The sequence below is a fragment of the Sus scrofa genome, chromosome 9, assembly GCF_000003025.6.
Source record: "Sus scrofa isolate TJ Tabasco breed Duroc chromosome 9, Sscrofa11.1, whole genome shotgun sequence".
NCBI lineage: Eukaryota > Metazoa > Chordata > Mammalia > Artiodactyla > Suidae > Sus > Sus scrofa.
This window is the reverse complement of record NC_010451.4, coordinates 135101996-135128214: the sequence shown is the minus strand read 5'-3', so window position 1 is coordinate 135128214 and position 26219 is coordinate 135101996. Positions and strand designations below refer to the sequence as shown.

General features: G+C 48.1%; 1 protein-coding gene across 9 annotated transcripts in view; it reads right to left on the bottom strand.

Annotated features, from left to right (window-relative positions):
- The window catches only part of LOC100514786 (ATP-binding cassette sub-family A member 13), a 348431-nt gene extending 324263 nt beyond the window's left edge, over nucleotides 1-24168 (bottom strand). For 5 of the 9 annotated variants that reach the window (XM_021063897.1, XM_021063902.1, XM_021063904.1 and 2 more), the window contains exon 1: nucleotides 13069-13263. In XM_021063897.1, coding sequence (XP_020919556.1) covers nucleotides 13069-13137 — 69 coding nt within the window. In that variant the 5' untranslated portion in view covers nucleotides 13138-13263. Of the gene's footprint in view, nucleotides 1-13068; nucleotides 13264-21626; nucleotides 21830-22231 lie in introns of those variants that run through there. The other 4 variants (XM_021063900.1, XM_021063898.1, XM_021063899.1 and 1 more) reach the window with 4 other exon arrangements.

Sequence of the window (26219 nt, the reverse complement as noted above, 5' to 3'; positions counted from 1 at the left end):
CAAAAAAAAATGGCACCCACTGCAAATGACCTTTAAATAAAAAAACAACATAACCCATTCTCAACCATAAAAGAACATAGATAATTATTAACTGTGCATGCTGAGCGGGGAAAGGTTTAGCAGTGAAATCCAACCAAAATGAAAATGGGACAGAATTAAAAATCTGACAATATATCACCCTACAGTTAATACGATGCCGATTAGCAACAATAGGGGAATTCCTGCCGGAAGAATGTAGCTTTGTTCCATTGCTGGCCTTACAGATATGATAATGAAAGACATCTCCAAGGAGCTGGAAGGAGGGCGTTAACAAAAAATAAATGAAAAAGCATAAAGAAGTAATGAACTGAATCTGCAAGTGTAAGACTGATTAACACAGAGGAGAGCTCCCCTCAAGGGGAATAGGGAGAAACCAGGGAAGGCAATTTTTAAATAACCGGTGGCTGAGAATTTCCCAGAACCTAAAAAAACACAAAGTCATTGATAAAAGAAATCTAACACTTATCAGGAAACATAAATCCACATCAACAATATCAGCACAAAATCAAAGAGAGGATCTCAACAGCAAACCGAGAAACAAAGACACAGCTCCTCAAAGGAACAATGAGACTGACCGAAGACTCATTAATAGCCGGAAACTAGAAGATAATTAAATATCTTTAGGTGACTTGGAGGAATTCTGTCCATCCATGATTGTGCATCCAGAAAACCTACTTCTCAAAAATGAGGGTAAAAAAAAATTTTCAGATAATCAGAAACCAAGTTATCCAGCACTAGACTGGATAAAAGAGGAGTTCCCATGTGGCTCAGCTGGTTAAGATCCCAGCTATTGTCCAGGAGGAGGCAGGTTTGATCTCTGGCCTCGATCAGTGGGTTAAGGATCTGGCATCACCACAAGCCGTGGCAAAGGTCACAGATGTGGCTTGGATCTAGTGCACTGCTGTGGCTGAGGTGTAGACCTCAGCTGCAGCTCCAGTTCGATCCCTAGCCCAGGAGCTTCCATATGGGGCAGGTGTGGCCCTCAAAAGAAGAAGGAAAAAAAAAAACTGGACAAAAGTAAAGAAATGAGAAAGATATACTAGGTAAATATTAAACAAATGACAGAAATATCAGACAAGAGACTTTAAGACAAAGAGGATTATTAGAGAGAGAGAGGACCGCTACATAATAAAAAGTGAGAGGAAGGTATAATAATTTTATACATTTATATGCTTAATAAATATAACCAAACATATAAAGCAACAATTGCTAAAACTACAGAAAGAAAATTCCAAAGTTACTTTCGCAGGAGAAGAATTCAATACTTCTCTCACAATACTTCTCTGATAATTTCTGGTAAGAAAATGTTTTGTTTTGTTTTTGTTTCTACCTTATGGAAGTTCCCAGGCTAGAGGTCATACAGAGCTGCAGCTGACACCTGTGCCACAGCCATGGCAATATCAGACCCAAGCCACATCTGTGACCTACACCAAAGACTGCAGCAACGCCGGATCCTTAACCCACTGAGGAAGGCCAGGGATCAAACCCGGACCCTCACAGAGACAACGCAGGTCTTACGTATTTTTTATTTTTATTTTTTACTTTTTTTTTTTTGTCTTTGGTCTTTTTAGGGCCATACCTGAGGCATATGGAGGTTCCCAGGCTAGGGGTCTAATCGGTGCTACAGCTGCTGGTCTACACCAGAGCCACAGCAATGCCAGATCCGAGCCGCATCTGTGACCTACACCATAGCGCACAGCAATGCCAGATCCTTAACCCACTGAGCGAGGCCAGAGATTGAACCCACAACCTCATGGTTCCTAGTCAGATTCGTTTCCGCTGCGCCACGATGGTAACTCCCTATGTATTTTTTAAATAAGATACTATTTATATTATCAATGAAAAGTCAAAGCACCTGGAGGTGGGTGACTCTAACCAAAATACATGCAATTATTTCATGAAGAAAATTCTGCAGCTTTATTGAAAGACTCAAGAAAGCCTAAATAAATGAATAGATGAACATTGTTGATGCATAAGTAATGGCAACACCATCAAGAGGTTAATTCTGCCCAAACTGATCGATAGGTTCAATGAAATGCCAACAGAATTCCAACAAGCTTTGTTTCTTTTGTATTGATTTTGCTGTTGTCAAATTTAATGAGCTGGCTCTAGAATGTATTTGGAAAAACAAAGACAAAAAAAAAAAAAATCCAGGACAATTTTCACCAACAAATTGAAGGAATTTGACCTCCCACATATAAGACTTTCTATAAAATGATAATAATAAGACCAGGCACTGTTAGGTCAACAATACAGAAAGAGGCTCTGATTCGACCTCTAGGCTGGGAACTTCCATAAGGACAAAACAAAAATCCAAATAAGAGAAACGTGATCCGGGTTAGAAAGGTGGTCTAGGGACCAATGGGAGAAAAACTTGCTAATTCAACCAACAGCGCTGCGGGGTTGGTTATCCCCAGAGAGGGAGCGGGGGCAGGGCAGCCCGCATCACATGCACGGCTCTAACGGGGACACAAAGACACTTCCAGGGGTTACAAGAAGGCCCAGAGCATCTCCTTCAGTTTTGTCTGTGTTACATACACACACACACACACACACACACACAAGGAAAATTCAGCCATGTGAAATTAAAGCCTCTGTTCCTCAGAGAAGCTATTTGAAAAGGGAGACTCACCACAGATTTGAAGAATCTATTTCAACGTATACAACTAACGACGGGGTATCCAGAATATACATACACATGCCCACAAATCAACAAGGAGATAATCCAACAGGAAACACTCAAAAAGGAGCTCCTGCTGTGGCTCAGTGGGTTAAGAACCCAGCACAGCCCTTGCGAGGGTTAAGGATCCAGCGTTGCCCCAAGCTGCCATGTAGGTTGTAGATGCAGCTCAGATCAGGTGCTGCTGTGGCTGTGGCTGTGGCACAGGCTCCGGATTTGACCCCTAGCTTGGGAACGTCCATAGGCCACCAGTGTGGCTGTAAAAAGAAAAATGAAAACACTTAAAAAATAGGAGCAGACAAGAGCAAATTATGAACACCTCGTAAATACACAAGCAGATGCCCAATCTCGGTGGTCCTCAGGCAGACACACAGTCGCCGTGAGATACCATCTGACATCCACCTGTTTGGGAAAAGGAAAAAGCCTGACAACATCAAGTGCTGGTGAGCACATCCATCAGCGAGATCTTTCATGAGCAGCCTGACAATATTATGAAACTGAAGATGTGCAAATTCTATGGCTCAATAATTTACCAACTATGTAACAGACTGGACCGTATTACTTTAGCTATATTAGACAAGTTTTAACCTACAAAAAAAGCTTCGGCCTAATAGTTACCGTCGTGTGTGTGTGTGTGTGTGTGTGTGTGTGTGTGTGTGTGTGTGTGTGTGTGTTTGGGGTCATACCCTCAGCATATGGATGTTCCCAGGCAGAGGTCAAATCGGAACTGCAGCTGCCGGCCTCCACCACAGCCACAGCAAGTTGGGATCCAAGCCACACCTGCAACCTACACCACAGCTCACGGCAACTCGGGATCCTTAACCCATTGAGCAAGGCAAGGGTTGGAACCTGAGTCCTCATGAATACTAGTCGGGTTTGTTACTACTGAGCCACAGTGGGAACTCCCTAATAGTTACTTTTTGAGATGGTTTGCACATGTGAACCAAAGGTGGGCTCAAGTCTGCTTATAAAAGCATTATTTGTGAATGAAAAACGTGGGGGGAGGTCATGCCAAAAACAAGTGGAGAAGGGATGGGTAAGTGTTGGCGTGCGAGAGCCACAGGACCAGTGACCTCACTGGCTTCAGGAAGAGCATCCTCGGGCGGGAACACACCTGACCGAGTCCCCCTCGGGGAGGGGAGGGGGGGCGAAGGCGCCTGTGAAGGAACCTGAAGCAGAGCCCGCAGCGCCTGAAGGAGACTGCGGAGGATGCAGCCACACAGAGGACCAAGCCCTGGCCTGCAGCTGCTCGCTCCCATCGCCCTGGAGCGCCGCCGGCGCCTGCTCATCCGTCGCCTCGTCCTCCCAGGGCCAGTGAGCAGGTAACACTGCCCCGCTTGTACAAACTGGAAACCAAGGGGAGTGGTGTTTCCCTGCTTTCCTCCAACCTGTTTGTGATGGAACCGGGGCTGAATCTCAGGCCTGCAGATTAGAGAAGTTAATTTCCCATCTCACTTGAACAAGACATCTCACAGACTAAGTGTAAACCCATTTTTACCCTCCGAGTTGCTTAGGCAGCATGTGGGTTTGGTTACAATTGACAACCACAAAGAATAAGATGCTTTGGTACAAAAAATAATAATAATAAATGAATTAACAAGGAAAGAAGGCTGTTTGGAAGGAGGGGCTCGTCAGGAGATCTCAGCGGCTGAGAGAAGAGGAAAACAGGCCAGTAGGTTTAGAATATCAAGGAAGCTGTAGCACAACATATAATTAGTCTGTTGCCCTTCTCTTTGGAAACAAAGGGCTTTGAAATAAGCGTGAAATTCTATTGTGTGTCTTTGGAGCACCTAGGCCTCTGGATGCCAACCTCTCAGAAAAGGAGACTTTCCCAGAAGTATCATGAGGTCCTAGCTATAAAATACCGCAAGAAAAGTGGCTTCAGACAAAGCATGAGGCTAAACTAAATGGCAGGAGTTCCTGTCGTGGCTCAGGTGGGTTTAGAACCCAGTGTCGTCACCACGAGGATGCAGGGTTGATCCCTGGCCTTCCCCAGTGGGTTAAGGATCCCTCATTGCTGCAAGTTGCAGATGCAGCTTGGATCCGGTGTTGCTGTGGCTGTGGCATAGGGCGGCAACCGCAGCTCTGATTTGACCCCTAGCCTAAGAACCTCCAAATGCTGCAGGTGCACCTGTAAAAAGAAAAAAAAAAAAAGGAAACTCTCAACTGAGTTGACCTACATCACTGAGGTCCAGAGCTGGGACTTTTGCAGCCTCTCCATCAAGTCTGAATTTCCGTCTTGAGAGGACCTTTTGCAAAACTTTACGTTGGTTCCAGAGTAAGTTTGGTACCAGGAGGAAGAAATGGAGAAACTCTCCCTTTGCTTATCCTTTGGAGCTTTATATTGAAAAGCCATTGCTTTTCTTCAACAGATACAACGAAACATTCGTCTAGTATTTCCCTCTTTCCAGCCCTGTGCCGGGACTTCAGCGTAAGTTATAAAGATGAATAAGGAATAAATTCTTTCATCAAGAACGGGTAGGAAACAAGCAACACACATGAGAACATTCTTTCTGGAAGTCAGGTGAACAATATTTTTCAAAATAGTAGATGTCTATACTTTTTGCTAAAAAGATTCCAACTCAATGGATGTTTTTAAGAAGACAACTGGTAAATCTGTGCCCAAAACAAAAAACAAAAACAATTTCTATATCGTTTCCTGCCACAGCTACATCTAGTGAGCATAGAGACCCTACAGCCGAGAGGAGGCTGAGGTCACGGGAGAAAGGCAGCAGGACAAGTGTCCAGGAATAAATGCTCCACCCACAGGAACACAGAGGGTCCAAGAGGGCTGCAGGGCGCCCAGGAGAGGAGAGCTGAGACCACCTTCCCCAGGTTCCCACTCACACTGAACACGGTTCTGATCAAAATTCTAACTGGAATCATTTTTTATTTTTAATTTTTTTAATAAATGGGATTTTTTTTAAATTTCTACTTCAGAAAGATTTTTTTTTTTCTTTTTAAGGCCTAACCTGCAGCATATGGAAGTTCCCAGGCTAGGAGTCAAATCGGAGCTGCAGCAACACTGGATCCAAGCTGCATCTGCCACGCAAGCCACAGCAATGCTGGATCCTTAACCCACCGAGCAAGGCCGGGGATCGAACCCAAAACCTCATGGGTACTAGTTGGGTTCTTTTCTTTTCTTTTTTTTTTTTTTTTTTTTTTGTCTTTTTGCCTTTTCTAGGCCCCTCCCATGGTATATGGAGGTTCCCAGGCTAGGGGTCGAATTGGAGCTGTAGCTGCTGGCCTACACCAGAGCCACAGCAAAGCAGGATCCGAGCCATGTCTGCGACCTACACCACAGCTCACGGCAACGCCAGATCCTTAACCCACTGAGCAAGGCCAGGAATCAAACCTGCAACCTCATGGTTCCTAGTCAGATTCGTTAACCACTGCACCACAACGGGAACTCCACTAGTCAGGTTCTTAACCCACTGAGCCACAATGGGAATTCCCTGGAATCATTTTTTAACTCAAAATGATACAAAAATATAATTTGTGAGCAAATAGTCTCCAAAAGCAAAGAAAATTCTGGATGAAAAAGAAGAACTATGAAATATTATAATCCTGTAAAAATATTAGAAATATGAAAGAATCAATGCTTTTTTAGAAATGAAACTGGTGCAAAAACAATCAGAAGTGCAGATCAATGACTTATCATGGGATGCCCCCAAATAAACTCCACTAAGTTGCAAAACATTTTTTGGTACAAAGAAGCAAGGAAGAATTCATCAAGGTGTCAGGCCACCTGAATTCAGATTTTTTTCACACAGCTAGACTAAGTCCTTAGGCGGTGCTCAAGAGTGCACTCGAAGGAGATGGAAGTCCAAACAGGTTTTCTAGAAAAACTAGAAAAAAGGAGAATATTCATCAAACGTACAGATGAATGAAGTATGTAATTCCCAAAGTTTTGGAACTATAAAAAACATACTTCAGAGAGAAGAAGAGATGATATTAGAAGATATACAAATTAAATATGAACAATAAAAATAAGGAAACAAACAAGCAAAAAGAACAACTAACTGCCTGTGGAAATACTGGTAATACATGTAGCAAAGTCTTGATAACCAATCAGCAAGAAAAATTGTTCAGGCCACTAATTACAACATTGGACGAGAATGCGATGGGCAATTTATATAAAGGACAATACGTATTTTTATTCAATGTCCCTTCTTACCCAACCCCATCGCAGTATTCTAGAATACTGAATCAACCTTAGTGTGCCATTGCACAGATGCCTCGGCCAGCCCCTCTCAGAGCAGCGTGAGGCTGCAGCTTCGCCTCTCCCCGCTGAGCAGAGAATGCAGGTGTGTTCTCTGGGAGACTTGCTCTGAGGGACCCCCTGTGCTGGACAGCACATTTCACGGGGAGGGGGGAGCCAGGGGCACACCTGAATTCCAACCTGCCTATGAACTCCCGAAGCACCCTACGGTGAGAGTTTGTCTCCTGAGGCTGGAGTAGAGCTGACATGACGAGCCCCAGGCTGGGCCCTGGGGACACCGCCCCCCCCCTCACAGCCTCAGAATCCCACCTTAACAGTCATTGCAGATGTAGTTAGTTGAAACAGGGACTACTGGAGTTGTGGGGGGGCCCTGAGCCAAGACAACTGTGTCCTTATAACCAGGAGACATTTGGTGACCTGGAAGCTGCCTGTTTTGTCTTTTAAAAACAATGCACATTTTGCCTTCCTCTTGATGACAATCTGTTTCTTTTCATAGTAAAAGGCGTGCATTTTCTCCGCATAGTTGAGTAAAATGGCGCATCAGAGGAAGAAAAAAGGAGAACTGTAGAAGCCGACCAGTACAGAGGGCAGGTGGTCTGAAGAGACGCGGAGGGGACAGCCACCTGCAGTCAAGGAGAGAGGCCTGAGAGGGAGCCCGTCCTGCGCCAGCCAGTCTCAGACTGGGAGACCGCAGAGCTTAGAGACGGGACGTCTGCGGTTCCAGCCTTCGGGTCCGTGGCACCTGTTAACGTCAGCCCGAGCTGCCTCACACACTCTCCATGGTCGGCGCTGCGGTGCCCCAACGGCCTGTGGGCCTCATTCTGTCATCACAGGACTGCCAATGCAACAGCATGGTAAACGCATCGCAGTCACCCCTTACGGCACTGAGATCCCATGCCAGGGACTTTTTTCTAACCTTTTTTATTTGCAGAACCTTTCAGAGACCGTCATACCCAGAACTCCACTAGCACCACTTCCAAAATCAGTCTGTCAACAGCTCATGTCTGAACTTTTGAACTTTGTTTTTCTCTAATATAAATCTAGAATGCTATTTATATATATATATACATATATACACACATACATACACATATATACAACTGTAGCATCTTCTGAGGAACCATTTTCTGATCTTTTTTCCAACCTATCAAAGGGGTCAGCTTTGGACCTTTGACCCCCGCATTCCTGCTAATACCCTTAGGAGACCTTTATAGCAAATCTGACAAGTAATTGGTAACTTATAATCATACACAACCTCTAAGACTTAAGCACTTTTCCAAAAGAAATAGGAGCTACTTTACTTCTACGACTTAATATCTAAAATGTTTTGCAACTTCAGACAAATACAGAAATTGTGGCATCATGTTAATTGTTTCCCAAAGGAAATTATTCTTTAATGCCAAGTTAGGCTTTCAGCACCTGAATCCAGTGGTGAACAAAAGCCTCAAAGAAATGCGAGGGGCTCTGTCTTGTGGGGAAAACACACGCATGCACCCGAAAGCTCTGAGGTTTCAAGCACTTGGGGCTCAGATTGAGAGTCTGTTCTCTAAGCGTTAAAGAAAAGTGGTCTCCCAGGAGGTGATTTAAGGGCTGGGCCCTGAGGTAGACGGCTGGAGGCAGACAGAGCCTGGAGGCAGCCTGGGGTGGGATGGCTTCCCTGGAGCTTTGCTCATGGGAGGGGGCAGAATTGAACTTGGCTTGTGCCAAGTGGAGAGCCCCTCAACGTGGAGCTGGGACAGCCTCAGGGGCTTCCTGGAGCCAGGCCAAAGGGGAAGCCCCGGTGAAGACACCGTAATTCTGTCTGTGTCTAAGAGAAAGTATACCTGTTACCATACAGGTGACCCTAGAGACTCACACGGAGTGAAGAGAGTCAGAAAGAGGAAGACAAATCCCATCTGATAGCTCTTATATCTGGAATCTAATATATGTCACAAATGAACCTTTCCACAGAAAAGAAACTCATGGACTTGGTGAATAGACCTGTGGTTGCCAAGGGGGAAGAGGGAGGGAGTGGGGTGGATGGGGAGCTTGGGGTTAATAGATGCAGACTCTTGCCTTCGGACTGGATTAGCAATGAGAGCCTGCTGTGTAGCCCTGGGAACTATGTCTAGTCACTTATGATGGAACATGATAATGTGAGAAAAAAGAATGTGTGCATGTATGTGTGACTGGGTCACCATGCTGTACAGTAGAAAATCGACAGAACACTGTAAATCAGCTATAATGGAAAATAAAAATCATTATATATTAAAAAAAAAAAAGCAAGAATACAGCCCTTCATGTGCGGGGAGGTGTCTGGGTTGGGGTTCCCAGGCAGACAGTGTGTTCCTGGTGAAACGGGGCCACAGAGTTTTGTTGTTTCCATCAGCCCCCCGCTCCCCAACCCACAGTTGGGAAATTGGGGTGGATCATGGGTTTTTAGGATAGCGATGTCTCTGCACTAAACTACGCTCCACGCCCCCCCCCATGAGCCCACGTCTCCAGTAAAAGCTCACCAAACCCCAAGGCTTGCCTCCGCTCTCATTATGAGTCAGGAACTGGAGCCTGAGCCCACTGGGGAGGGGGTAGTCACAGGAGATGAGACACGGAGCACAAAGGAAGGGTCCACCAGGGGCTGGGGATCGGAGGCAGCCGTGACCCAGAGAAGGTCACTGCCCAGGGCAGACCCGAGGGGCTGATGGGAACTGCGTCATCTCCAGGGTGTGGGGTGAGTGTCAGCCTCTCTTCAGTAGAACATGGAAAACCCCAAAAGACTGCAGAACCGGGAGACATCCAAGCAGCAGACGCCCGGCTTACATTATTTGGTTCTCTTGTTATTAAATTATTACTATTTATTTTGTTTTTTTAGGGCCACACCCGCAGCACATGGAAGTTCCCAGGCTAGGGGTAGAATCAGAGCGGCAGCTACAGGCCCACACCCCAGCCCACAGCAATGCCAGAGGCCACCTCATCTGTGACCTACCCCACAGCTTGCAGCGATGGCGGATTCTTAACCCACTGAGCGAGGCCAAGGATCAAACTCACATCCTCATGGAAACTAGTCAGTTTTTTAACCTGCTGAGTCACAAGGGGAACTCCCTGTTATTAAATTATTAAAACGAGGTTCAAAGAATCAGAATGATTTACAGTGAGAATAAAACATAAAAACAAATTATAGAAATTCACATGGAAAAGCATGGCTCACAGCCAGTGGGTCTTTGCCGGTGTCAGGAAGGTTCTTCAGAAGCAGCCCAAGGGGACGCTCCCAGGGGCATCACCACCCATGCAGACACGGCTTGCCGAGCTCTGACCCAGAAACCCCGCTTTAGGAAATTCATTCGAGAGTCACAAGCTAGCATAAGACACATCCTTCGTACTTAAAGACGTCACTGCCAACAGCAAAGCACTGGGAAGAATGTTCACACCCAACACAGGATGTGGTCCAAAGGACGGGAAAAAAACTAGAAAAGTAGCAGACACGTTAGGATAACGGAATTTTAGGCGATTTTTAAACGTTTCCTTCTCGTTACAGGGCTATTTATGCAGTAAATAAAATTCAAGAGAAAAAATAAGGAGTATTAGTTATTAAAATGTGCTTCTAGTCATACTTATTTTTTGTCTAAGAACAGTAGAATTTCAACAGTCTAGAAAGCTAAGGTGACAGGTGCTACTTGGTCATTCTATACGCTTCTATTTTCCTCCGTTTGAAATGTCCATAAGAGTTTCCTATAGGAACCAGAATAATTATTAAACATAATACAGCGAAGGGTTTTTTAAAGTAAATCTAAAAACAAACAGGTTTCCTCCAGGGGTAAACTCATCTTACAAAACAGTTCTTGATTTTGATCCACTGAGTAAACACTTATTTGAGGCTGTCTAGTCACTTGATCAGATGGGTTTTCCCCCCAGTTTCTGCCAACACCCCAATCCCACAGTCCACTGGGCGGGGGGAGAAAAAGAATTTCCAGATGATCATAGGCGACCAGGAGGAAGCTGTGAAAAGTAGGTCAGTTTAAAGACATTCGCCCAGAGGGGCCTGGCCTCGATATTTCCAAGGCAGCCGAACGAGGAGATGAGAACACTTCACGTTTCATCCCTGGGGCTGCCTTCCAACCCAGTGGTGCCAGAGGATCTGAGTTATCCTTGGCCTCGCCTCGCTCTGTGGGCTCACCTCCTGCCCCCAAGATGTCGAGACCCCAAGTCTCTACCACCTCTGAAACTGGCCGAATAAGCAAGCAGATCTCACTCTAAGGCTGGGCACTGCGGCAAAAGCACCTGACACACACTACTGATGCATCTGACCCTTACAAACGAGCTCGCTTAGCAGGGAGGACGTTGTCTGCACAGTAAGGGAGCGGGCGGCCGGGCTGGGATTCGGGCTCCGTTCTCTGCACCAAACCCCCTGCGTGGTTTCTACTCCTTGGCTGTCACGCAGCGTGTCAGTGAGTAACCTCAGGCAAATATCACTTCCCGCTGGTGCAGGGACACCGGCACGATGTCTCCCCAGAGGTGGGTTCGTTCCGTACGTCCTGTGTAAACCACAGGTCTCCTCTGTCCAAGCCTCAGAGGGTAGCTTATTTATTGCATGTGTGCGGTGTGCTGGCCACACTCTACCTCACACACCACGCACGTGCAATAAATGTCGTAGTCCCTTCTTCTTTCACTCATTCAACTATTTATTGAACACCTATTATGCTCCAGGCACTGTTCTGGGTGCTGGGGAATATGTTGGTGGACAAATCAGAAAGAACTCCCTGCTATAAGGGATCTGAGCATCTAAGGCAAGCTCAAGAGGAAATTAACCCGTAAATAAGTCCATGGTGTGTCATGAGCTGATAAATATGAAAAAAGGGGGGAAAACAGGCAAAGAATGATGGGATGCAGGAGCCAGCATTTAAATAAGCAGTCATCAAACGAATAAGTGCATAAAATACTTCTGATGAGGACATTTATCCCAACAGCACGAATAGCTGTAAAAATGTTTAAACAAATCAAGTTCTGATAATAATGGAGAGAGAGTCCCTGTGTCTGACCGCTGAGCTGTTCTGAGGTTTAAATGAGTTAAAAGCTAAAAGCAGAAAGAGTAGCGACGGGGAAGCTAGCTTCTACCCACGACACTCTTTCACAGGAAAATAAGCTCAGTTCCCTCAAACCTACCACGTGCCATAAAATACACTGTTCCTAAGTCGGAAAACACTGACGCAGACACCAGCGCACTAGCAATCCATCAAGAATAGAAATCTCACTTGTCCATTTCTGACCTTCAAACTTCTGTGCCGTCAAATTTCCACTGGACTCATTCTCATCCTGAAGATCTTTGCATGATAAAGAAAAAGCATCTTTGTTTAAATGTTTTTAATATTTACCTTATTTTCAGGAAGAAAAGAAGAAAATTTTGCATATGAGAATTCAGCCAAATGAGATGCAATGTCAATTATCGAATTTCTTCCAACAGAAGAATTAGTCCGCAGAAAAGAAAAAAAACAAAAAAACCAAAAAAACACCTCCACGTGCTAAGGACGGATCTTAAAGTCAGACATGATGCAGGCACTGCTGAGGATCTACTTCTAGTGAAAATATTCTAAGTGTTCATTTTAATCTTGCAGCGTTGGTAATAAGGAGAGCCAACTGTAATAATAAGCAATTGATTCTGCTTCGTTAACACACACCCTTACAGGACTTTCGTGCAGCGTCAGTACGAATTTGGTTTGGGTGAGTCCAACCTATGTAGCAGAGCCTTGCAATGCAATTGGGATACAATTCTCAAGAGATGGGGACTAACTCTAATCGTCTGACATCAAAGAACAGCCAAATCCAGGCTTCACAGCCTCATGGTCTGTGAACCTCAGCTTATGCATTATGTCATGCCCTAGCCCTTCAGCCAGAAGATTTGCAGTTCAGTCTTACAGCAGATGCGCAAAACACCAGTTATAGTTCAAATACCTTCTTTTAAAACTTTTTCTAAAGTAGAGCCCTTCCGACCGAATGCTGCAGCCATGATTTCGACCTGGTCACATTTGGCCCTGAGGGAAGGTTCTGGCTTTCCCAAGTCCCCGCAGAGGTGGGGGAAGCAGCCAGACCAGCCCCTTGTCCCCAGCCTCAGCCACCACACTGATCTCCCAGGACCGTGGGAACATGCAGCGCTCACCGGGTGTCTGATCCTGGAGAGCCAATTCTTCCAGAGCAGGGCCCGGAACTGGCGCCCAGCCCGCCCCATGCCTGCCCTCCTGTGTTCATTGGGAAGCCGGCCCGAGCACCAGGCTTATATCTGCCAGGCTGGGCAAAGGCACAGGGCAAAGAAAGACGCCTATTAGTCAATCCCAACAAAAGTGAGTGATGCAAGGCAGATTGCTGGTGACTGAATGAGGCAGGCATCGAATGTCCCTCTTGTTCTGCATCTGTTGAGAAATCTTACCCAGTGTTTGGTGTTTCGGGAGGGCTGGGTTCCAACAGGCAGCCTCTGGGCACGCACATGTCCAAGGACGCACACAGCGGATGCGAGCAGCCAGAAGCAGTGCTCACGTGGAGCGCGGCCCCCTCGTCTCCCTTGATGCTAATAGGATGGAATTATCGCTGCCCTCCCCCTGAAACCAGCCATCCTACTCATCAACCAAAACGGTTTCCATTTTGGACATGCCCTGGCAGATAATCAGAGGGAAAGGAGAGGGAAGGACGGAAGCAGTGTTGGCTGGGGAGGCGGGGGAGAGCAGGTGCTTCGAGCTCCAGGTCGGCTGGGCGGTCACGACGCCTTAATCCCCTCTCTTACCACTTTCCCCCAAAGGCTCGGGGATCGGGTCGGCCTTTCCCATTTCTGTGAGTAAACCCTGGATGCCCAGGTTAGACAATGCTGGTCACTCTCCCATCTATAACTTATCGCTGCCACCAGAGAGCAAGGCAAACGACAGAGAGCATCATCAGCGATGCCGGACCTCAGGCAAGCCCCCCGCAGGGCAGCAGAAGCCGCAAGCTGTGGGCTGCTCTGGGCCCAGACTGAGGCTCCAACACTTGTCTTAACCTTAATTGTTTAACGGGAGGGAACTCAGCTGGCAGCAGCTGGTCCTCGAGGCGAAGCTCCTGGGTTCCTGTCGCCCCCGCCTGTGGTCGGGGGATGCCAGGCAACGAGACTCTTGTGCTTTTCCATTTCAATGCAACCTCCACGAGCTATGAATGTGCCATCAATGGCTTTTGCAACAGGAAGCGGCATAGGCATTGGCAGAGGAATTGAGTCAATGACCCTGTAAATCTATTTTTTAAAAGAAACCATTTACAATTTGGATTCTATTATTTGTTACCCGGGTTGCAGCACCGGAGTGAAGCCATTCCCCAGTATGGCGGGGGGTTGGCTCCCATGCGTGAGTTAGCCTGATGTCCACACCACATCCTCCTTGGCTTTCACCCCTCAAAACCCAGCCCTGCCATCTCTGTGCTGCCACCTCCCAGAACCCTCTGCAGACAACGCACTGAACACACACGTCACAGGGGACTGCTGTTGTTTTCAAAAACGCCACTGTGAGGAAAAGCGCCCCCGCATTTCCTTCTCAGAGCTGCCAGAGTTCTGCGTGGTTGCACCTGACCTCTTCCGTGCTCCCACGGAGGGTGCCGGGAACGTGGCACACACATCACGACTGCACCATGAGGGTGGGATGCTGCCCGGAGCAGTTTTCCAAGGTTCAAAAAGAAAACTGTAGTTAAACCTAGAATTGCCACAGGACTCTGCAGGTCTACTCCTAGGTATATACCCCAAAGAATCCCAAACAGGGACTCAAGCAAGTACACGTGTTAACAGGTCCTTGTGCCCGACCCACAGTGAGGCCAAACCAACTTGGATATGTCAGAGTTTGGAGCAGAAAGGTTCACTGCAGGGCCGGGCAAGGAGACGGGTGGCTGGTGCCTTAAAAATCCTGAACTCCCGAAAGGCTTTCAGCAAAGCTCGCTTAGAGGCCAGGTGAGGGAGGGGGGCCGTTAATTGCTGCAAATAGTCTTCCCGTCACATCTTTTGTTCTTTTTTTTTTTTTCTTGTATTTTTTAGTAAAGTATAGTTGATTTACAATGTTGTGCCAGCTTCTGTGGAGCAGCAAAGGGGCCCAGTCATACGGTCATGATGCTCCTGGAACCTCCAACAAAACAAAGGTCATTCTCCACTCTGCAACTTGCCATCTGAAAGTGTAACATTCCCCGAGGCCACAGCCTTGAGAATTATACACAAAAGAGACACCCTCAACACCGAACAAATCCGCTAAGCAAAACAACGTCATTACCCTGGTTTTACCTGCTCAAGCTTCCAAGGAGCGCCTTTTGCCCTCGGAGGTCCAGGCCGGAGCTAAGAGGAGGCCCCTGCACCAGGGGTCCCCCCGCCTGAGAGTGCTGGGCCAGCATCCAGCCTGAGTCCTCCCGCCAGTGCCCAGGCCCTGTCTAAAGAGGCAGATCTCAGCTGGCAGCGCCCTGGGGCCACATCCCACCTCTGTGACGCGCACCCCCAGGCGAGTTCACAACCGTGTTAAACTGGAGACAACACAAGTGCCCACCAGGAGACACGTGGATAGACACGGCTCGGCAAATGCGCACGGAGCATCATTCAGCCACACAAAGGGGTGACATGCCGACACCCACTAGGACACGGGAGGAGCCCGAGACAGCAGCCCGACAGGAAAGGCAGGCAGCACAGGCCAAGGGTCCCCAGCAGCTGAGCCGGCAGACGAGGCACGATCAGCGAGCTGGGGCGGGGGGCGGTGAAGGGTGCCGGGTCCTCCTTCAGGGCGAAGGAGGTGCTTCTGGAGCCGGGAAGCAGGGATGTCCCACTCAGGGGACACACTGAACACTCGCTTTGAAACCGTTCACTTTCTGTTACCTGAATCCACCTCAGGAAAGCAGACCTCGCCTGGTCTCTGCTCAGCTGTGCAGCCCCATGGAAGCAGCTGGAAGCTGCGGGCTGTGACTGCGTCTGCTCCCGGCAGCGACTGGGGGATGCTGTCGTGCATCCACGCAGGAGCCCGCGAGTTCCTGCTCCAAATGGCCACGGACTCTCCTCCCAGATGCTCAGGGGCCATCCCGCCTGCTGGTCGCCAGAACCAGAAACGCCTGTTCCGATCAAGTGCCCCCTGGCACCCCCCTGCTCCTGGCAGTGACACCGCGTGTGCAGAGACCTTGAACCCCCCCAGTGCACTGAAATGGCCGGCGTGGATACTGGCTCCTCGCCCGCCCTGCACCCCCATGCTGTCCCCCTCCGTCCCACCGGCCCCCCTCCAAGAGTGCAGCCAGAGGGAGGGTGATAGCGAGAGGGGCAAGGGACTGAGCCCCGCCAGGCCCACACGGGGACTTTAAGGTCCTTGTCCAGGACAAGCCTCTTGTGTAAGTTCCCTGTGTGGTAAACCGGCTACCTGCCCATCTGGAGAGGCCGCCTGCCCCTTGGTTGCCCCTGCCCTCCGCAGCCAAGGCCAAGGTCAGACCTCACCCAGAAGCTCCACCTCTTCCTTCCCTGCACGGAGCCCTGCAGGGGCCGTAGGTTGGGGAGTGGGAGTGACAGGAGGAAGCGTTAGTGATCCAGCCAGAGAGGGAAGGCAGGAGTCCTCCGTTGTGGCGCTCAGGGTTAAGAAGCCACCTAGGATCCATGGGAATGAGGGTTCAGACCCCTGGCCCCGTTCAGGGCATAAGGATCCGGCATTGCTGCACGCTGATGCAGCTTGGAGCCAGCATTGCGGTGCTGTGGGGTAGGCAGACTTGTGCAGCTCGGATTGGACCCCTAGCCTGGGAACTTGCTTATGGGGCAGGTTAAAAAGAGAGAGAGAGAGAAGAAAGTCCCTGAGCTATGGGCAGGGACTCCTAGACAGTGTCCCCACACTGGGAGTGACTGCTGTGCTGAGAGCCAGCTCCACAAGGCTTCCCAGCCCCACCCGCACCCACACCTCCTGCCACAGAGGGAGGTGAGTGGCTTTGTCATTTCCAATCGCCAGTCCTCCAGGTCAGGTGCCCAGCCAAGGGGACAGATGAACAAAAAAAGTTGGGAGGAACTGGATCCCTCACCCGTGGTGCAGCCCCTGAGAGCCTCAGGGGCATCATGCTCTGTGGTTACCGAGGCCTGTGCCCGGCTCTCTGCAGAGACGCTGGGTCGCAGCCCGCGGCCTCCTGCCTGTCCTTACCCCCAGCCCCCACCGCTTCTCAGCTCCCCAGTCACCTGCACGATGGTTTCCACGTCACATGTCCTCTCTTCGGAATGTTCAGCGTGATCTGTATTTTCCTTGCTGACCCTGATGGATACAGAGTGTGCCAAGTGGTCCACAGATGCCAGCTCACAGGGGAAGGTCTGGCCCAGCGTTGAGGTCAGCCCTGTCCTTATCATTAAGAGAGGGCTTCTGCCTTTCTGCGCCCCCCACCCTCCATTTCACTCAGAATCCTCACGGCACACGTGGCTAAAAGCGAACTGAATTCGTCCATGGGAATGGTGGGATCCTGCCTTTTCTCTTCCTCTTTTCCTGTGTCTACCGACAAGCATCGCACCCATCCAGCCAGCCCCCTTAGCACAGCTCTGGATGGTGAGAGCAACAAGGAGCTGGGTCAAAGGGTAAAGAAGAGAGACGATGACATCATTAACGGGCGAGAAGGCGGAGGGGCCTCTCCACCAGGAAGGGCCAGAGATGGGCCCCCCCTCCCCCAGGCAAGGGTTGGATTTGAAGTGGACACCACAGACTGAGATAAGACAAAGCACCTAACCCGGTTCGTGGCATAAAGGAGAGCTCGAAGTGCCTGCATGAAAATAAAATGAGCAAGCAGGGGCTCCCCCCCGTACTGGCCGCTCCCACACTCTCCAGCATCAAGATCAGCTCACCTGGTACCAGCCCCCCAACCCCAGCCATCCACTCAGACAGCCACCTGTTCCACATCCACGCGGGCGGACAGCACATACAGAGGGAAGCACGAAAGTTCAGATGTCGCCACGACAATTAGAGGAAAAAACATGAGCAGGCTCACCAGCCCCTCTTCTACCATAACTCACAAAACCAAAGTCTGCTGGCTCAACGGCGATTGGGAAATGGGACACTTACTGTGAAAACTACATCACAAGGAGAGTCGGGAAAGAAAAAGAGAGTGTATGGATGGAACTGCGTCCCCCATAATTCATATTTTGAAGTCCTAACTCCCACTGTGACTACATTTGGAGATCAGACCATTAGGGAGTAATAAGGCTCCATGGGTCATGGGTGGGCCTTGACTCAGCAGGACTGGTGTCCTATCAAAGAGGAAGAGACCAGAGATGGCGTTCTTGCCATGCGCACACAGAGGCAAAGCCACACGAGGACCCAGCCAAAAGGTGCCCATCTGCAAGCCAGGAAGAGAGGCCTCACCGGAACCAACCTGCTGAGCCGTGGCCTTCCACGTGCAGCCTCCATCACTGTGAGACAAAAATGCCAGTTGCTTAAGCAGCCCTGGGAAGCTGACTTTGCATCTGTGGCTTCTCTGGCGAGGCTGGCTAAGGACTTGAAGGCTGATGCTTGCATTTCGCCCAGATCTGGGAGTTTCTGCGGCCCTCGAATACACCGAGGAAACCGCGAGAACGGAACTCCCGGGGATCATCCTTAAAGCTGGAGGTTCCCCAGGAGAACGGTCATTCACTTGGACCACAGTCTCCTGAGTGATCCGTGCGGACTCCCGATGTGCCTCAGGCATCGATCACTACAGATGGGAACCCTCCACCGGCCCCTTGTCAGGGGACTTCTCAGCCTGCAAAGATAATATGTGGATTTATGAGCGATCACAGGGCTCGCCCCAGGATCTGCACTTTGCCAGACCCCACTCCCCCTTCCTGCTCCACTGCCACTCACCTTGATCCTCTGATTTAAGGTTAGATTCCTAGAAGGTGAGGAGGAGGCCAGACACACATGGGGGAGGGGAGGATGGGGCTGAATCCCACCCTCATTGCTTTCCTGGCTGTGCTTCAGTCTAGCCGTGTTTAAAAAGACTGGGTCTGAAGTATTCTCACTTCCACCAGTGCCAATTCATCCCCAAAGACAACCCCCCCCAACCCGCTGTCAACCTGAATGTGGCGGCTGATCATAGGCACGGGGCTGGTCCCTCTGAACGCTGTGGTAATGGACTTAGAAAGTTACAATGAAATTCTTCAAGATTTTCAGGTAAAATGGCCTCTCTGTCTCCGTTAAGAAGCTGTATTGAAATGAGCAACAATAAGCAATTAGAAGTTTCAGAGTTTAAAGAACTTCCACAGTCCAGTTGTCCCTGATTTCACTGTCATTTAGAAATCTTGAAAAATATAATCTCATGGGTAATTTAAATAAACTTCCTTTTCTCTGATTCTGAAACTCTATTTTTCTAACTTCAATAATTGCCCATGAATCTGAATGGGTTTCTCACTCTAATAGAAAACTTAACTCCAAAACGTATCAAAAGACTCGGTGTTCAAAAGACAATAAAATGGCTGGAACATGTGGTTTTCACCTTGTAATGGTACCCAGTGCCCACTGAGACAAGAAAAGTAAAAAGATATACTCAAAACTCCAGTCATAATACTGAGAGGAAAGTTGCCCAAACCTCTGACCCGGGAGTAAGGACACCGAGTGACAGCCTCCTTTTAATCCCCCCGGGACAACCTGAGGCTTCAGGTACCTTCCATGTGCGCGGAATTTTCTCGCTCCAGGTTAAAACATGAAATGCAGTTTCTCTTTACTCCAAGGCCAGAGAGTCTAGTTCTAATTTGGAAACATAGGACGGCAGAATCAAATGCCAAATCTAAAATTCAATTAATACCGGAGGCACAAACCACAGAAGATGGAACAGAACTTGCAGAGGGAACCTAGCTGTGCTGACTGCTTGCTGAAACAAAACAAATCAACAGTCCCTGGAAGATTTTAATAGGATCCAGTCAAATAATACTCAAAAAATCCAAGAGCAGAATTCATAGTTACTCAACATACATTAAAAACCAGGAAAAACCTTTTTAAAAATAGCTCTCAAGTAAAGACATTCAAATGACGGCAACCCCAAGAGGACCAAAGGGTGGAATTATTAGATAATTAAAGTAATTATTAGGAGTTGCTGCTGTGGCACAGCAGGTTAAGTATCCCAAGTTGTCTCTGCAGCCTGGCGCAGTGGGTTAAGGATTAGGTGATTTATGCCGCGGCTGCAGCTTGGATTCAACTCCTGGTGTGGCCAAAGAAAAAAGTATTTCTTATAACCATGCTCCATGAAATAAGGACAAAGTCTTGAAACAACTGGAAAGATGATTATTTTCAGCAAAGAATTATAAAAAGGGACAATGGGAAGTTTTAGAACTTAAATATAAAATAACAGAAGGAAAACATTTATTGGAGACACTCTAGCAGAATGGATAGGAAAGATGACAAAGGCAGCAAACTTGAAGATAGACCAATAAAAGTTATCCAGTCCAAACACCAGGCGGGAAAAGATTGAAAATAATCATCATCAGAGACTCAGGGACGTATGGGACAAAGTCAGAGTTTGCCACTGGTGTGATGGAGAGAGAGGAGGGCGAAACGAGGATAGAAAAAGCTCGAGGCTACAAGACAACGCATAAGGGATAATCCATGAAAGGAAAAATGTATACTCAGACTTTATCTAAATGAAAAATGTTGCCCTGTGAAAAACACTGATAAGAGAATGAAAAAGGAAGCCACGGGCTAGAAGAAAATATTTGCAAACCACACATCTGACAAGGGGCTGATATTTAGAATATTTGAGCTGTCAAAATGCAGCAACTGGAGTTCCTGCTGTGGTTAAGGATCCAGTGTTGCTGCAGCTGCAGCATAGGGTCTGTCTGTGGCTTGGATCTGATCCATGGCCTGGGAATTTTTGCAAGTGTGGCCATAAAAGGGAAAAAATACCTCAACAAATAAAGACAAAATTAGGGAGTTCCCATCGTGGCTCAGCAGTTAACAAATTTGACTAGCATCCATGAGGCCACAGGTTTGATCCCTGGCCTTGCTCAGTGGATCTGGCGTTGCCATAGCTGTGGTGTAGGCCACAGACACGGCTCAGATCCTGTGTTGCTGTGGCTGTGGTGTAGGCCAGCAGCTACAGCTCCAATTCGACCCCTAGCCTGAGAACCTCCATATGCTGCAGGTGTGGCCCTAAAAAGCAAAAAATAAAATAAAATAAAATCAGGAAATAGGCAAAAGACATGAAAAGACATTTCGCTGGATATCAAAAAGACCATGCAAAGAAAACATCGATAATGATCAGGAAACGCTAGTTGAGACCAAGGCGAGATAGCATTATACACCTCCTAGACCTGCCGAAACAAACCTTCGTGAGAAAACCAAACACTGGCACAGCTGTGGAGAAATTAGATCTCTCCTATATTGCTGGTGGGATGGCAAAATGGTACAGCCATCAAAATATTTTGGCACTTCTTTTAAAAATTAAATGTACACTTAGCATATAAGCAGCAATCATACTCTGGGCATTTGTCCTAAAGACATGAAAACTTATCCTCACACAAAATCCTGTGTGTGAATGTTCATAGCAGCTGTATCAGAACAGCTGAAAACTGGAAACAACCCAAACGCCCTTCCATGAGGGAGGGTTAAACACTGTCCATCCACACAGTGGAAGACGACCGGGCGGTAAGAAGGAATGAGCGACAGTCTGTGTTGGCCATAAAAGGGAAAAGCAAAACAAAACAAAACTCAACCATTAAAAAACGAAATTCATTCCTTGGATGAATCACAAGGATATTACCTTGAGTGAAACATGTCAATCTCAAAAGCCACATACTGCATGCTTCCATTCATAGAACATTCTCAAGCAAACGTGTTATAAAGATGGAGAACGCATCCGTGGTGGAGTCAGGGCTGGATCTGACTACAGAAGGGCAGCATGAGGGAAAACCGTGTGGACACAGGACAGGTCTGCATTTCAACTGAGTTTCCATGAATCTACGCCTGTGATAAAATAGCACAGAATCACGCACTCAGTTTCTGATTTTGCCATTTATCCTACCGTAGTTCTGTGAGATGTGACCATTGCAGGAACCTGGGTAAATGTTACAAAGGATTTCTCTGGACTGTCTTTGCACCTTGCTATATATCTACACTTACTGGAACATAAATGTTTTTAAAAAGTCGTAGCATTGCATATTTTTAAAGTTTGCTACAATGTATAAGACAAAACAAAATAAAAACAACCAGCTGGCCAAGCTCTGGTCTTATTTTGTTCTGGTGGCCAACCCTGCTACATGAGACTCAAAGTTTCCAGATTCAGAAGCAAAACTCAGTGGCCCCACGATGCAATCTCATGCCCTCCCCCAGAAGTGGTCCAGGAGTCTCCCGTGGCTCTTTGCTCACCAGTGAGAGGCTTGGGGTTGGGTGCTCGGCTGTAGTTTCCTTGAGGGTTTTCCTTGCTCTTGAAAAGTGGACAGCAAATGAGATGGCCTTGACCTTGGATGGGACAGCTGTAACCACCATAGTCGGTCACTACTGCTGAGGGTGAAGCCCCTCCACAAAGGAGGGCAGGGAGGGAACATAGAATTGAGACCCTCTCCAGTAAATGACCCGGATCCAGACCTGCTCTCCACCCGGACAACTTGTAATGTGAGACACAAACAGCAGAGGGCGGTATGGCTACCTAGAGACGACGCATCCCAAGGGTGATGCCAGGGAATGTCTTTCTTCCTAGAATCGACTGGGTTCCCCCTGGGTTGTGAACACTGTTCTCAGACATGAGCCTGTATCAGAATCGCCTAGAAGAGCTGTTAGATCTGTGGGTCCCGCCCACAGAAGTTCTAATTCAGGACCACGTGTGCAGAAGCACTATTTGAGGCTTCCTGTTTCCAGTCACCTGCGGACCTGAGCTACACGTGAGTCAAGGTGGCTCTGTCCTCAAGCCAAAGGCATTGAGGAACCCTTTTCTATGCGCAGGAGCTCCCTTCCCCCGCGCAATGTTCTCACTTCTCTATGATAAATATTTCTTAGAGAAACACAATGATCACTCAGCAAGCCATCCAGACTGTGGTTATTTAGGGATCAGCAGTGATAGAATTCATTTTGTGTGATATGAAATAGAAGTGTCCTGAAGCTCAAGCCTGGGAAGTATTACTCCTGTTCACTTGGCAAACTGTTCCTGAGATTCTAAACACTGGTTTCAAGGGGGAGTCTGAAATTAAAAACACAGAAAACAGGGTATCTCTAAGAAAGGGGCAGGCCGAGGAGGGAACGCTCCCTCCAAGTCGGCTGAGCTCTGCAAACCTCTTTTCATCTCTTCTTTTAAAAATTATTTTATTATAATAATTATTTTTTGACCTGCGCCCCTGACATGGGGAAGTTCCTGGGCCAGGGACTGAACTCCACCAGAGCAGCGGCCCCTGTTGCTATAGTGACAATGCCAGGATCCTTAACCTGCTGAGCCACAAGGGAATGCCTCCTCTTTCTCCTTTGACTCAGAAAGAGCAGGGACGTTTTTCTCATTTCATAAAACCCCAGGTAAACGGATGCCCTGGGACCTGAGCTCACTGAGCAAGTGACAGGTGGCAGCACACAGCCGCCTCTCCCAAGGCCCTGGTACCACTTCCCTGCCAGCACCCCCGGGGCCTTGGACAACCCCCGCCCCCGCCCACGGACAATCGCTTAGGATCAAAGGACTGATGGTTTTCGCAAAGAGCCAGGGAACAGGCAGGGACGAGCTCACTTGTCGCAGATGCTCTGCTTGGGGGAAACTGCGACGGGAATAAACCGGCTCCCCCGTGCAGGTCGCAGCAGATCAGACACCTCACGTGAGTCTCCAGCGGCTTCCCGACAGCATCGCACGGAAGGCTGACAACCGTGCTCGGACAGAGCGGCATGTGTGTCCCCTCGGGTTGAAACAGGCTTTCCCTTCAGGTGCTCGCCCGTCTGCAGAGAAATGAGGACCTCGCTGGGGCGGCTCTTGCGGTACCTCGGCTGCAGGACCACAGATGCCACAGCAGCCAGACTGCCTTCCTACTACTCGAGTCCATAGTCTGCGTTCGGGTAGATTTGGACTCAAGCCCATTCACTGGCTGCGAAGTGAATTCTTCGGGCTTTCCGCTGCATCAGAAAATGAGAACAAGCCCTCCAGGCTGGCAAGACGTTGGCCGGACTGAGCATTACGAGACTTTTCAGCAGTTTTGAAACGTACAGAGCATTTTAGGAGCATTTTACAGACCTAACGCACTAATGCCTAAATGTTTTCATAGGGATGGCTTTCAACGTCACAGGCAGGCGGGCAGCGCCTCCTTCCGGGGATTCCGCGCCCGCGCGCGCGCGCCCGCGTGTGGGGTCGCGGGGTCGGCGCGCCCCCGGAGTGCGCCTCCGGAGTGCGCCCCCGCGTGGCCGGAGGCTGCAACCAGGTATGGAGATGCGGTCGGAGGTTCGTCAAGAGGAGCATCCTTCTCACCTGCTGCTGATGAAAAACAGCCAGCTGCTACCCTCTATCCACACGCCGCTGGCTCCTGCTGACTGCTTTTACATGCCAATGCGGAGGTCTGTTCAAGACAAGCCGAAAACCTGGATTTTTACGTAAAATACCTAGATATTCAAAATTTCATGTGAACTCAGCTGCGGTTCCCTTGCCAAGTCTGAAGTATCGGTACTATCTAGGATGTCCTTTCTGGTCTAGTTCCAATCCTTCTATTAATAGAACCTAAAAGTAAACAGATTTCTTTAAAAAGCAATTTCCATCAGCTTCTCTCTCCTTTTGTGTAGTTGTGAATTACTACAGCAATTCTTTAAGAGCTGAAAAACGTGGTAATATTAGAACATCATTAAGAGCTGAAAAAATGTGATATTTAATATTAAAACATCTATCATTATCTCAGTGTGGAAATTAATTTTGATTAATTAATGTGTATTTTTTCTTCCCTTTCAGATTTTCAATTGTCAAAAGACAAAGGCCACATCTTTTTTCTTTTCCTTTCTTAAAGATTTATGTTACACGGAGTTCCCGTTGCCGCGCAGTGGTTAACGAATCTGACTAGGAACCATGAGGTTGCAGGTTCGATCCCTGGCCTTGCTCAGTGGGTTAAGGATTCAGTGTCGCAGACACGGCTCGGATCCCGTGTTGCTGTGGCTCTGGTGTAGGCCGGCGGCTGCAGCTCCAATTCGACCCCTAGCCTGGGAACTTCCATATGCCATGGGAGCGGCCCTAGAAAAGGCAAAAAGACCAAAAACATATATATATGTAACATATACATATATATATATATATATATGTTACACTCTTCTTTTTTTTTAACCACACCTGTGACATGTGGAAGTTCCTGGGCCAGGGATTGAACCCATGCCACAGCAGCAACAACACCATGTCCTTAACCTGCTGTGCCACAAAGGAAGTCCCCATGTTACACACTTCTGAAATGCTTGTTGCCTTTCACTTTATGTGGATGTAATTTGTAGAAGCCATACCTGTGGGATTTACGCTTTTAGAGAAATCAAGTTTGAGAAATCAAACTGTTACATCCTCAGTGGCTCTCAATTTATTGTAACTGCCTTTTTATTGGATCAAACTTTTGATTCCTTGTAAGCAAAATGAACAAACCTTCTTTCCATTTAAAAAAAAAAAAAGACACAATATGGTCCAATACAAAGGAAGGGGCGGAGGGCAAATACAGCATGAAAGCTCTCAACATCCCTGCACCTGTCACTTAGCAGGTGAAAAAATTACAGGGTTGGAGCCAGTAGTTTCTCCAAATGACTCTGAGGACTTATAAAAATACTATCCAGCTTTTCTTTAATGCTTTACAGTCTTCCAAATATCTTCAGATATATCGTCCCACTCACATTTGAAAACTACGTATGCACAGGCCACCCTCCTGTTCCTCTCACCCCAAGGTAAGGAAATGTACCTTAGAGATGAGGTCGTAACTAGGGCGGCTATAAGTTATCAAGTGGCAAAGCAGCACAACTGGGAAAGCACCTCTTCTTGCTCTAAAAGCCATCGTGGTCTGTCCCACCACAGCCAGAGGGCAGGCCTGGCTGTTCACACCTGGCCCCATTACCAGTGCTTCGGCAGAGGGGGCCCAGTTTGAGCAGGTGCTCCTTTCCCTCCAGGTAATGGAAGCCTCTCGGTAGAGAAGGACAGGGACTGCAGAATGAAAGCAGTGTCACATGCCTTTCCACTCTCCCCACCCCCCACCTCTCCTGCCCCAAGAACCAGGGAGCCAGAGCAAGCCACTAAGACCAAGCCGGGAAGAAGGCAGCAGGTCTAAAGGCATACAACGTGGCCCATGCCACGAGCGGTGGTCATCACACTGGGGTCCATGAAGACACCCCTCGTGCTCAGCTAAAGAAAGACCAGACCCAGCCATCACAGTCTTGCAAT